Here is a 13,670-nt window from a genome sequence, read left to right as displayed (position 1 = left end):
AGGTGAGTTTTAAAAAGAATCTAATACTCTTTTTGTCTTTGTTTTTTCTATTCCTGCCTTCCCCAGCCACGTTTGCTTTTTATTGATAGTTCTTTTCTATCCAATTTTGATATCTCTCAAGGTTTAAGCCATGAGGTTTTCCCTCAGTGGAACTATTTTTGTTGCCTTGTGACATTCCTAATGTTGTTATTCCTTGACTCTTCAACTAGAATCTTTTTTAAGACTTTTCTTAAGAGTCTTCAATAATTTGTTCCCTTCTGTTCCCCTGTTTGGCCTAACACAGTGCCATGTATCTTTGTATACTTAAGTGCTTTGCTCAGTAAATATTTAAATGATAATAGAAGACTGATTTTAACTTAAGGCTGCTTTATCACTTCCAGATTTTTTCCCAAGAGAGAACCAGAAATGAAGGTTTTAAGGCATAAAAATAGATACACGGTTTCAAAGGTTAAAAATCCTTAACTGCTTTTTATTTCTGTGAGCAACAATTCTTACTTTTAACTGAAGAATATCCAGTTTTTGTAAAATTTATTGCTTCATTACCTTCTGTTTGGAGAAAGAATGGTCTTTGAGTATCTTAGTTTAGCAGGAAATGGGATGTGGGGTAATAGTTTAGGAAAAATGCTTTGTTCGGGAATTATCTTTTATTCACAAAGATTTCTTCTTTTATAGTTGATGGAGAACCTTGTGATGTATCTTTGAATATAACGTGGTATCTGAAAAGTGCTGACTGTTACAATGAAATCTACAACTTCAAGGTATGGAACATAAAATTACAGACTTTTCTTAGAGTTTAGATATCATCGGGTCCCAACCTGATAGAGGAAGGAGTGTCATGTAGCTATGGAGAAGAGCTGGAACTAGAATCATGCTTCCCAATTTGCAGACAAATTTGTACTATCAGTTCTCAAACTTATTGGTCTCAGGACTGTGTTTACTTACTACAGACCCCAAAAAAGCCTTTATTCATGTGGGTTACTGTATTAGAAATTAAAACAGAAAAATACAGAAATATTTATTAATTTGTGAAAAATAACAATTTTTCAAAGAAACTGGGAAGAGTGGTGTTATTTTGTAGTTTTGCAAATCTATTTGTTTAATATCTAGTGTAATAGAAGATAGCTGGATTCTTACACTTCCTTCACTCAGCCTTTTGTGATGTGTTATTTTGGTTGAAGTGTATGCACAAAATGTGGCCTCACACAGATATGTAGTTGGAAAAGGGAATGGTATTTTAATAGTGTTTTCAGGTAATTGTGGATATTGTTCTTTGATTCTATACCCAAACGCCATAAGTGGAGTTTCTTAAAGGTTAGTTGCAGTGTGGAATCTGAAACCATATCAGTGAACTTTTTCTGTGCTCTGTTATATTAAAATAAATTGGTGTGTCTTGCACTTTGGTCTTTTGCCCATGTCTGATTTGGCAGCATCTTTCATGGTCACTTAGAAAATATTGGTTGGCTGAATTATATAAACCTTCCAAATATTAATTCATTTTACGATTAATTCAAAATTACATTTGTTAATATGACCTTTCAATCTCATCAGATACTCTGTAAGTATTGGAAACTATAAATCATGGTAGGGAACATGCAAGTTTTCCAAAATTCCAGTTTTTCCTTGAAAGCTCAAATTTTATTTATTTACTTATTTTTTAATAAAAAAATTTTTTTCAAGGTCCAAGAAGACTTTATTATTTATTTATTTATTTATTTTTGGCTGCATCAAGTCTTAGTTGCAGTATGCGGGATTTTCATTGCGGCATGCAGGATCTTTCGTTGCGGTGCGAGGACTTCTCTCTAGTTGCAGTGCGCGGCCTTCTCTCTAGTTGTGGTGTGCAGGTTTTCTCTTCTCTAGTTGTGGCAGGCGGGCTCCAGGGCGCCTGGGCTCTGTAGTTTTGGCACGCAGGTTCCAGAGCGCGTGGGCTCTGTAGTTTGCGACGCGTGGGCTCTCTAGCTGTGGCATGCGGGCTTAGTTGCGCCACGGCATGTAGGATCTTAGTTCCCCAACCAGGGATCGAACCCAAGTCCCCTCCATTGGAAGGTGGATTCTTTACCACTGAACCACTGAGGAAGTCCCTTAAATTTTATTATTGACAATGAATGCTGTCAGTTGCTTTCCTTGACGTGACAGCCTCCCTTTGCCCATTTTCAGGAAAATATCTCCCAAATACCCAAGTCTGAATATCTGTAGTTTGTTGGTCATTCTTTCAAGTAAATGAAAATGATGGATAGTTTAGCTTACAAGTTAAAATAGTTGAAAAGTGCTTTGTCTTAAGACAGTCATTTATAGTATTTTGCATACTTCTTTTTTGTCTGATAGAATATTTTAAAAGGCATGTGCTCAAAGGTCCAGATTTAATGACATTAATAATTTTTACTGTTTCATCAAGGGCGTTCTTACATAAAACTGGCCTTTTTTTTTTTAACTGCAAGTTTGTGACTGTGAGAGTACAATGTCTACTAGTACAGCTAGGTACCAGTGATAGGGGGCTGCCATTTTTTGCATCATTACTTTTGCACTGTCAGTACAAGGCAGATAGATGATGATGATGATGAAGATGAAAATAGTTGTGACCTCTTAAACCTCATGAAAGCATCCATGGGCCACACTTTCAGAATCGTTACAGTACACTGTATATGAGCATTGAAGATACATAGCTCCTAGATGGGTTTTTCAGGCCTTTTCCATTCTGTTTTCATCCCGCTGTTTGCATCATTTCTTTTCTTTTTTACATTTCCCCTACTATTCTTGAGGTTTCTTTTAAAAAAATAATAGGACTAGTCTTTAAAAAATGTCCACCATCCAGTTGGTTTTTTTAAACCTTAAGCATTTTAAATTTCTGCCCAGTATTACAGTTTTACATTATCTTTTTTGTAGTGTTGCTGATTGTATTTTGCTTTTGTTATATAACATTGGGTAAGATTGATGTGATGAGGAGGACTGAAGAATTTAGAGAGAAATATTTCCAGAATATGGTTTGAAATATCATTGACCTTTTCTCCTTATTGATCACTAGCTAAATTTACATATGCTTGAAACTTGTGATAAAAACTGGTCAAGCTTATCAGATTCAGTCTTCATGGGCAGGACAACTTAAGAATGTAAAAATTATTTTGAATTGCCACAGGACAGAGTTATGGAAATGACAAACAAATAGTTGGAGGTGTGAAATTGGAGCTTCGAAAAAAAGAGGGTGAGATTAGGGATATTGGTATGGGAGAAAAATCACAGAACTGATGAAACCACAGAAATGATTTTTTTTTCATAGTATTAATAGTGGGCTGTGAATGGCTGCAACAGTTTTGTGCTCTAGCTTATCTAGCTTAGAAGCACAAGTTTTTTGTTGTTGTTGTTGGTGGTGTTAATTTAGTCAAGGAACTCTTGCAAATGTATTTTCTTATAACAAAACCCTGTGGACTCTGACAGTTTCCCAGTCTTCCTAGAATTTTTAAGAGGACTATCCTTCATGAGTCATAGACTAGAATTCTGCAGTTTAGAGTCCAATACTGTTAGATTCTTGAATACTAATATATAGTCTTTATCTGATGTTGTTAATTTTATTTATTTATTTAGTAAATTTATTTATTTTTGGCTGCATTGGATCTTCACTGCTGCGCGCGGGCTTTTTCTAGTGCGGCGAGCGGGGGCTACTCTTTGTTGCCGTGCGCAGGCTTCTCATTGCGATGGCTTCTCTTGTTGCAGAGCATGGGCTCTAGGGCTTCAGTAGTTGTGGCACGTGGGCTCAGTAGTTGTGGCTCGTGGGCTCTGGAGCACAAGCTCACTAGTTGTGGTGCACGGGCTTAGTTGCTCTGTGGCATGTGGGATCTTCCCGGACCAGGGCTCGAACCCACATCCCCTGCATTGGCAGGAGGATTCTTAACCACTGCACCACCAGGGAAGCCCAAGATGTTGTTAATTTTAAAAATAGCAAATCCAAAACTATATTTGTACCAAAGGCAATCTATTTGTTTTCTTTTAAATATCTTACATAAGTTAAATACTTTGTATTTTCTCTGTTTTTCCAGGCAGAAGAAGTGGAGACATACTTGGAAAACCTTAAGGAAAAAAAAGGCTTGTCTGGGAAATATCAAACATCATCAAAATTGTTCCAAAACTGCAGTGAACTCTTTAAAACACAGGTAATATTTGATAGTAGTTGGAGGGAAATAGAAGAGGTGAATAATATGATGGCTGTATTTTTGGTGATATGCATTTCTCACTCCTCAATTCCTTCTGATAGAAGCAAGTTAGAATCATGTTCTGATAGGTACATAGTCAGCCACTTAAATATTCATCTCAAAGAGAGGTTGTGCTTTCCTTTGTGTGTAAAAAACAAAGCCCCGGTTTTTTTATTATAGTAAAATATATATAACGTAGAATTTACCATTTTAACCATTTTGAAGTGTGCCATTCGGTTACATTAAGTACATTCACCTTGTTGTGCAACTATCAGCACTAGCCATCTCCAGAACTTTTTCATCATCTGCAGTGGTTACTTCATAACGATTAAATAATAAAAACACCCACCCCCACTTCCACTCCCACTTCCCTGGTAACAACTATTCTACTTTCTTTCTCCGTGAATCTGACTGTTCTCGATATCTCAAAGAAGTAAAATCGTACAATATTTTTTTGTCTTCTTTAACGTAATAAAATGTTTTCAGGGTTCATCCATATAGCATGCATCAGAATTTCATTTCTTTTTTAAGGCTGAATAATATTTCATTGTACGTATATACCACATTTTCTTTATCCATTCATCCATTGATGGACTTTTGAAACCCTCATTTTTTAATCCTCTTGTCATCTCACCTAATTGATATATCCCAGAATCAACATTTTTAGATTTTCCTACTATAGACTTGAAATCAAAGGGTTGAACTTTACAACTTTTTTTGAATAAAGGGGAAGAGGTGAATAATATTGTTTATTTTATTTTATTTTGTATTATTATTATTATCTTTTGGCCGTGCTCTGCAGCTTGCGGGATCTTAGTTCCTTGACCAGGGATTGAACCTGGGCCACGGCGGTGAAAGCACCAAGTCCTAACTACTGGACTGCCAAGGAATTCCCAATATTGTGTATTTTAATTCTTATATGTATGTAATCATATAATTGGGGTTTATATTATAAAATTCTCTTTTCTTAGAAGTAGAATCTGACCCCAGTTTTTTGATAGAAAAATTATGTATTTTATAGGTGTTGAAAATAGTTATTTTAGCTCTAGCTTTTGCATTGTCTTTACTGCATTTAAATACTGCTTCAGATTATTTAGCACCTTTCCTTGAAGAGGCAAGTTCATGGAAAGTTAGGTTTTCTGTCTACTTACTACAAGTAAAGTTTATTGATAAGAAGTCCTTTACTTAATAATTATTAATTGATGAGCAAATGAAGTCATTGATAATTGAACTACAAGGGTTGTGTTCTTGTCATACCGTAGATTTTATGACCTTGGATAAAAAGAAAATAGCTTTAAAATAGTGGAAGTATGGTAGAAAAAGAAAGCTAGGCACAATGTGATGTTGAGTAGGGGGTTTTCTGTTGGTTTTCCAAATTTATCCCCCAGGCTAGGAGGATTGGTTGGCCTTTCTTGGATTTGATTGTGGAAAGTTACCTGTTGTATATTGTTGCCCAAGGTTCACTACTTTTAGATCTGCTATAAGCTTTCCAGGGTTTTGGCATAAACCCCTCTTCATAAGGTTTCCTCTTCCAGTCTAATGTACAGTTGAAATACATGCCCTAATTACTCAGGAAGGATAATGCCTCCTTTGCTGATAACTGGTAAGAAAGCTAATTAGTGGAGTTTTTTTTTACAGGTGTGGCATGTGTTGTGATGGAAGGAGCAGTGGACCTCAGAGTGAGGACTCTTAGGTTCAGATCCCATTTCTGTATCTAAAGCTTTATAGCTTTGAGCCACATTTTCCTCATCTGTAGAAATTCAGGGAACTGTGACATCCATTTATCCTACTTGTATGTTTTCTGTCTAAGGTTTTGTCAAGAATGACAATATCTGTAATCTTATAGAAAAATTGAGTGGCCAGTTTGGTTTGATACTATTTTTTAGTTTCTAGCAAGGTTTTATTCACTTGTTTGTGGTTAATTGGAAGTATTTTGTCTGTTAATGCCATATTATTATGTTTACTTTTATAATATGTTTTGCTTTAACTGTTTCTGTAGATTTTTTTTTTTTAATTAATAGCTACTTTATTTATTTATTTATTTTATTTATTCTTGGCTGTGTTGGGTCTTCGTTTCGTGCGAGGGCTTTCTCTAGTTGCGGCAAGCGGGGGCCACTGTTCATCGTGGTGTGCGGGCCTCTCACTATCGCGGCCACTCCCGTTGCGGGGCACAGGCTCCAGACGCGCAGGCTCAGCAGCTGTGGCTCACGGGCCTAGTTGCTCCGCAGCATGTGGGATCTTCCCAGACCAGGGCTCGAACCCGTGTCCCCTGCATTGACAGGCAGATTCTCAACCACTGCACCACCAGGGAAGCCCTGTTTCTGTGGATTTTGAGCTATGCTTTTCTTTTGCTGTTATACATCTTTAATTTTAGTTTTCTATTTCTTTCATAGAGTTTTTCTGGGGATTTCGTGCATCGATTGCCTCTTCTAGGAGAAAAACAGGAGGTAATTGTTTTCTTTTTTATATATTTCTGAGAGTAAAGTAGAAATTCTGAATTAATTTTCTTTTTTGTGTGTGTGTTTGTTTGAAGGCCAAGGAGAATGGAACAAATCTTACCTTTACTGGAGACAAAACTGTAAGTGTGATAGGGAATTTAGGGCATTGAACACATTTTAGTGTTCTTATGTTTGTTTATTTTAAATTCTTATCTTATGCTTACATTTAAAAAGAAACTTAAGAATGGAAGTTATACACCAAAATGTTAATAACGGTTATATCTGGATGATATTGTGAGTGATTTTTATTTTCTTTTTTATGTTTTCTCTTTTTCATGTTTGCTACAATCAGTCTGTATTGTTTTGTAATTATCACCCTATAAATATTATTTGTAAATAGTAAGAAACTTTTAAGGAAGAACCTTAAACTCCACGTAAAATCTTGTGATAGAATATAATTGAAAGAGTATATCTCAAAATTTACCCTTTTAAAATGTACAATTAAGAGGTTTTTAGTTGTGCGACCACCAATCACTGTCTAATTCCAGAACCTCTTCATCACCCCAAAAACTAACCATGCCGTCATTAGCCGTCACTCCTCATTCCACTGTTCCCCCAGCTCTAGGCAAACACTATTCTTTCTGTCTCTGTGGATTTGCCTGTTCTGTTCACTTCATATAAATGGAATCATACAATTTGTGGCCTGTGTCTGGCTTCTTTCACAATTTAAAACTCTGTTTTAACTTTTACTTCCTTCTTGTACAGAGCCTTAAGATCAGTTGGGGTGAGCAGTTAGGGCCTACTCAGGCCTCTCTTGGGCTGCTTACTATTTTACCATGATTTTTATAATTAACTCCCAGTTGATGTACATTGGGTTGCTTCCAAATTTTCACTGTTATGGATAGGATCATGTTCATAGTGTCTAGCTGTATCTTTGTGCACATTTATAATATTTTCTTTAGCCTAAATTCCTAGAGGTGGAACTGTTGGGTCCAAGTATATGCACAGTTTATAAATTCTTTTGTAATGTTTTGTCAAACTGCTCTGGAGAAAAGTTGTAGTGATTTGTGGTCCCAAGAAAGTAAGATTGCGTTTCCCTCGTTCCTCACAAACAATGGCTATTATAATTTAAAACAGATTTATGCAGTTTTTCAGGTTAAATTTTTGTAAATTGTATTAAACAATAATTGTTGATGCTGAATATCCATTTACATGCATATTGGCTGTTTGTAATTGTGCTTTATTCAGTGGTCTTCTGTGCATAGCATACTTTTAAGTTCTACTGAAGGCTTGAGCCCTGTTCCCAGTGATTAAAGCTGGCTGAAAAGATGACCCTGTTGAATATCACAAGTAATGTTTAGAAATATTTAGTCTGTTTATAGTCAAAAGAAGTCAAAGAATTATCTGTCCTTTGATTATTCTTCCTGAAATTGAGCCTAAGAGAATACTTTATAATCCTATTTAAAGGATACTAATAAGTTCAGTACCTCTACCCCCTTTTATTAAAACTCTGATAAAACATGTTTTTTAGAGGAAAGGGCCTCTCTCTGTCCCTTCCCCTAAGAAAAGATTTAATATCTTGATTAACTGAGTTTTCTGGTTTGATTTAAGGAATAATGTGATATGTTTACCATTATAATTTTTTTTCTATTAATAAGTTTTATTTTTTGGAGTGGTTTTAGGTTCACAACAAAATTGAGCAAAAAGCACAGAGCGTTCCCACATACCACCTCCACAGATGCACACTCACACTCCCACACCATCAGCATCCTGCACCAGTGTGGTACACTTGTTACAGTTGATGAGCCATCATTGACACATCATTATCAACCGAAGTCTGTAGTTTACATTAGGGTTAGTTCTTTGTGTTGTACATTCTTTGGGTTTTAAAAAGTATAAAATGACAGATAAACACCATTATAATATCATACAGAAGAGTTTCATTGCCTTAAAAATCCCCTATGCTCCAGTTATTCATCCCTCCCTATCCCCAAGCCCCTGGCAATCACTGATTTTTTTTTTTTACTGTCTCTATAGTTTTGCATCTTCCAGAATGTCATATAGTTGGAATCATATATAGTCTTTTCATATTGGTGTCTTTCGCTTAGTAATACGCATTTAAGGTTTCTCCATGCCTTCTCGTGGCTTGATAGTTCATTTCTTTTTAGTGCTGAATAATATTTCATTGTCTGGATGTACCACAGTTTGTTTATCCATTCACCTACTGAAGGAGCTAGTAATAGTATCTGATAGGATTGTTGTGAGAATTAAAGAAAGTAATAAATATTACATGCTTAACAGAGTGCCTAGCCTATGAATATTATTTTTACAGGGTCAAAATATTTATATTTCAGAGTTAAGTGCAAACTTTATCAAATCTTGGAATATGAGAATCAGTCCCTTTGAGATTTGTAAGAGGTAGTTTTTAAGATATGTAAAATTTATAGCAGAGCAACTTATTATACCAAAGTTTTACTGGTTAATGAACAGTTAAGTTCAGGAGAGGTTCAGTGGATAAATAGGACATGATGTACCTGTAACTTCGAATATGTACAGTTTTCTCACAAAGTGCCCCTGAATTTTGTCAGAAAGAGACTATCAGGCAGAGGTAAATCAACGTATGATTCAACATGACATTTATGTCCTTAAGTTACTAAGATAACCTAGTAAATGTAAAGCTGAAGAATCATTTAATCTGCTTTGTTTTGACACTTTGAATTTGTGTCATGGAATATAATTTTTGAACTCTTGTTCAGAATTTTCTTGGGTTGTAGGATAATTTTAGCATTTGAGAAAAGCTGTGGCTCCCTAGGAAAATGCAGAATCTATTATCCACTTTGAGGGGTTTCATAGATCAATGAAGCTTACCCAGAGGTCTCTGGATAAAAGTTCCTTTTAAGACCAGAAAGTAATAAATTGCAAGTCTAAGTAGTAGTGCCTCCTTTCAGACATGAGGAAGAAGCAGCCAAACATTTTCTATGTTCATCTCCCTTGTCTTTCTGTTTTAGTCTTGCTTTTGTGAAGGTCCATAGTCCATCTAGCATTTAAGGCAACACACCCTTTGATGGCTTTTTGCTAGGGCTGTGCACAGACTAACTGGCTTTGGATCAGGTAACCAGTTCCATAAACATGGAGGCTATTTATACTACTTTCTTGATTTTGGGGGACAGTGACTCTTGCTTTCCATATAGCCCAGACAAGATTAAATTTTTGATATAAATGTGAGACCTTGTTAGCAGAAATTGTGGTGGTCTTGGGAAGGGCATTGAACAAAGGGAATTAGATTCAGGAACTGGTGTTTATAATTCACCAAGGTCATCATGGGTGGTTTTTTCCAGGTGATTTAAATTAAATTTCTTTAGTTTGTTTGGGATATCTGTGTAAAATATAACCTAGCATCTTAGCATGGCTTAAGTAGAGTTTCATTTTAGGGATTTAAATTGAGGTTTTCCTTGTTTAAAAAAAAAAATGTTAAAAATGAGATTTTTGTGTATAACAAAATATAAGATGTCCTGCCTTTTAGTAATTTATAATCTAACCTACTTTATTGTATACACTGTAGGCCTGTTTGTTTTGGCAACTGTTTTAATGAGTAAAAGTGAAGGACTCAACGAAGTTTCTGGGCACATTCTGGAACGAAATATTCATATTGTGTAATTAACCTGTGGGGGTTTTTTTTTGCCACTTTGTATTTTTTTAATTAATTTTTATTGGATTATAGTTGCTTTACAATGTTTTGTTAGTTTCTGCTGTACAGCAAAATGAATCAGCTATACATATACATATATCCCCTCTTTTTTGTATTTCCTTCCCATTTAGGTCACCACAGTGCATTAAATAGAGTTCCCTGTGCTATACAGTATGTTCTCATTAGTTATCTGTCTTATACATAGTATCAATAGTGTATATGTGTCAATCCCCATCTCCCAATTCCTCACCCCTCTCCCGCCAACCTGTGTTCTTAATTCTTAAGATTGGGAGATTTGATGTCTTCTTTCTTCTCTAGGTAATGCATGAGCCCTTGAAAACTTGGCAAGATGCACCATACATTTTTATTGTACATGTTGGCATTTCACCCTCCAAAGAATCATCAAAAGAAAATTCACTAAGTAATCTTTTTACCAGTAAGTACATTTTGTTTCTTTTTATCATTTGTATTACTGTTATCCAGCTGTGTCGCATGGTGGGTAGTGTAAAATTGCTTTAAAGAGGTAATAATAAGGGGAATTCCATGGCCGTCCAGTGGTTAGGACTCCATGCTTCCACTGCAGAGGGCACAGGTTCCATCCCTTGTCAGGGAACTAAGATCCCACAAGCTGTGCAGAGCAGCCAAAAAAAAAAAGAGGGAATAATAAATTAAGAATGTTGTCAAGTAGAAAAATTGAGGGAGAGAAATTAACATTTTTCTGCATTCAATATGTATGTGATAGGCACTTCACGTATGCTTTCTTATTATGTATTACAGATACTAGATTTCATTTTCCTTCATTTGATCCTCCTGCTTTTAAAATTTTCAATTAGTATTATGTTCTCAGTAGACTTGTTAAAACTTAGTTATGAAGTCAAAACTTGGAAATTTTTAAATCGATTGACTTGGATAATTTTTTAATGTCTCAATTTTTCTTAGTGTTCTCCTTTCTACTTTCGCTGCCCAGTTTAGGGATTCATCTATCTCTTACCTAGAATTTTACAATAACTTACTAATTGATCTTATTTTCTGTGGTTTCTTTGTTTGTTTCTTCCTTCTCCTTTACAGTTTTCTTCCCTCCCCTGCTTTCTCAAGTAGAATGTTGAATAGAAACAATGATGGTGGCCATCCTTTCTTGCTCCTGACTTTATTGGCAATATTAGCACATTTCACCATTAAGTATGATGTTTACTGTAGATTTTTGATTGTTTTTAATTAATTTTATTTATTTATTTTTTTATTTTTGGCTGTGTTGGGTCTTCGTTTCTGTGCAAGGGCTTTCTCTAGTTGCGGCAAGTGGGGGCCACTCTTCATCGCGGTGCGCGGGCCTTTCCCTATCGCGGCCTCTCTTGTTGCAGAGCACAGGCTCCAGATGTGCAGGCTCAGTAATTGTGGCTCACGGGCCTGGTTGCTCCGTGGCATGTGGGATCTTCCCAGACCAGGGCTTGAACCCGTGTCCCCTGCATTGGCAGGCAGATTCTCAACCACTGCGCCACCAGGGAAGCCCTGTCTTTTTTTTTTTAAGATTTTTATTTTATTTATTTTTTGGCTGCATTGGGTCTTTGTTGCTGCACGTGGGCTTTCCCTAGTTGCGGTGAGCGAGGGCTACTCTTTTGTTGTGGTGCATGGGCTTCTCATAGCCATGGCCTCTCCTGTTGCGGAACATGGGCTCTAGGCACATGGGCTTCAGTAGTAACGGCACAAAGGCTCAGTAGTTGTGGCTCCTGGGCTATAGAGTGCAGGCTCAGTAGCTGTGGCGCATGGGCTTAGTTGCTTCACGGCATGTGGGATCCTCCCGGAGCAGGGCTCAAACCCGTGTCCCCTGCATTGGCAGGTGGACTCCCAACCACTGCACCACCAGGGAAGCCCTACTGTAGATTTTTAAAAATATTCTTTATTTGGTTCAGGATATTTCTTTCTATTCTTAGTTTACTAAGTGAATTTTTTTCTTTTTTTTTTTTTTTTTTTTTTAGTATTTAGAATGAATACTCAGTTTTATGGAATGCTTTAACTGTATTGATTAAATTGATCATATAGATTTCCTCATTTAATCTATTAATGTGATGCATTGCATTAACTGGTTTTCTAATGTTAAACCATTCTTGAATTTCTGAGATGCCACTATTTGGCCTTGACACACACACACACACACACACACACACACACAGATTCTATTTTCCAGACACACACACACACACACACACACACACACACACACACACAGATTCTATTTTCCAGACACACACACACACACACACACAGATTCTATTTTCCAGACACACACACACACACACACACACACACACACAGATTCTATTTTCCAGACACACACACACACACACACACACACACACACACACACACACACACACACACACAGATTCTATTTTCCAGAATTTTATTTAGAGTTTTTTGTCTTATGTTCAAAGTAAGATTGACCTATGATTTTCATTTCTCGTACATCTTCTATGGGTTTTGGCATCCAGGTTATGCGAGTTTCATACATTGAATCAGAGAATGTCCCGTTTTTATATTCTGTTGAGCAGTTTTTGTAAGGATAGAATTATCCATTCCTTGAATGTTTGATAGAACTCACTTATGATAGTGTTTTGGCCTGATGTTCTTTTTTTCCCTCATGAAGGTTTTTTTGTTTTTTGGGGGTTTTTTTTGGCTCACTGCGCAGCATGCAGGATCTTAGTTCCCTGACCAGGGATCGCCCTGCAGTGGAAGCGTGGGGTCTTAACCACTTGACCACCAGGGAAGTCCCATGCCATGAGGATTTTAAACAACTGATGTATTTTCTTTCTTTCTTTCTTTATTTTATTTTTGGCTGTGTCAGGTCTTAGTTGCGGCACGCAGGATCTTTCGTTGCGGCACATGGGATTCTCTCTAGTTGTGGCACGCAGGCTCCAGAGCACATGGGCTCTGTAGTTTGTGGCACTTGGGCTATCCAGTTGAGGCACGCAGGCTCAGTAGTTGTGGCGCGAGGGCTTAGTTGCCCCGCAGCATGTGGGATCTTAGTTCTTCAACCAGGGATCGAACCCACATCCCCTGCTTTGGAAGGCTGATTCTTTACCACTGGATCACCAGCGGAGTCCCAACAACCGATTTATTTTCTTTAATAGTAATAAGTATTTTAGTTTTAGTTTTTCTATTTTTCCTTGAATCAGGGTTTTTCTTTTTTTTCCCACTGAGAAATTGTCCATTTCATTCAAGATTTCAAATTTGCTGGCATAAAGTTAGTAATGATATTACTTTACAAAAAAAAAAATCTATTTTTATTCTTAATATTGCTTCTGTGCCTTCTCTTTTTAACTTTTAAAATATTTCAAGAATTCTATTTTACTATATTTTTATCCCAGT

General features: G+C 36.5%; 1 protein-coding gene across 9 annotated transcripts in view; it reads left to right on the top strand.

The window, feature by feature from the left end:
* Nucleotides 1-13,670, top strand: part of TMEM87A (transmembrane protein 87A) — a gene marked incomplete at its 5' end in the record, with an annotated part of 43,732 nt that overhangs the window by 3,762 nt on the left and 26,300 nt on the right. For 7 of the 9 annotated variants that reach the window (XR_014243529.1, XM_082388804.1, XM_082388799.1 and 4 more), the window contains 5 exons: nt 673-758; nt 4,029-4,142; nt 6,575-6,628; nt 6,715-6,759; nt 10,626-10,743. Coding sequence is in view for 7 of the 9 variants with exons in the window: in XM_082388804.1 (XP_082244930.1) it covers nt 673-758; nt 4,029-4,142; nt 6,575-6,628; nt 6,715-6,759; nt 10,626-10,743 (417 nt within the window). Of the gene's footprint in view, nt 1-672; nt 759-4,028; nt 4,143-6,574; nt 6,629-6,714; nt 6,760-8,301; nt 8,474-10,625; nt 10,744-13,670 lie in introns of those variants that run through there. The other 2 variants (XR_014243530.1, XM_082388801.1) reach the window with 2 other exon arrangements.

The sequence above is a fragment of the Balaenoptera borealis genome (genome assembly GCF_965194805.1).
Source record: "Balaenoptera borealis genome assembly, chromosome: 3".
NCBI lineage: Eukaryota > Metazoa > Chordata > Mammalia > Artiodactyla > Balaenopteridae > Balaenoptera > Balaenoptera borealis.
Note: the sequence above shows the minus strand (reverse complement) of the source record. Positions and strands in the feature narration are given on the sequence as shown.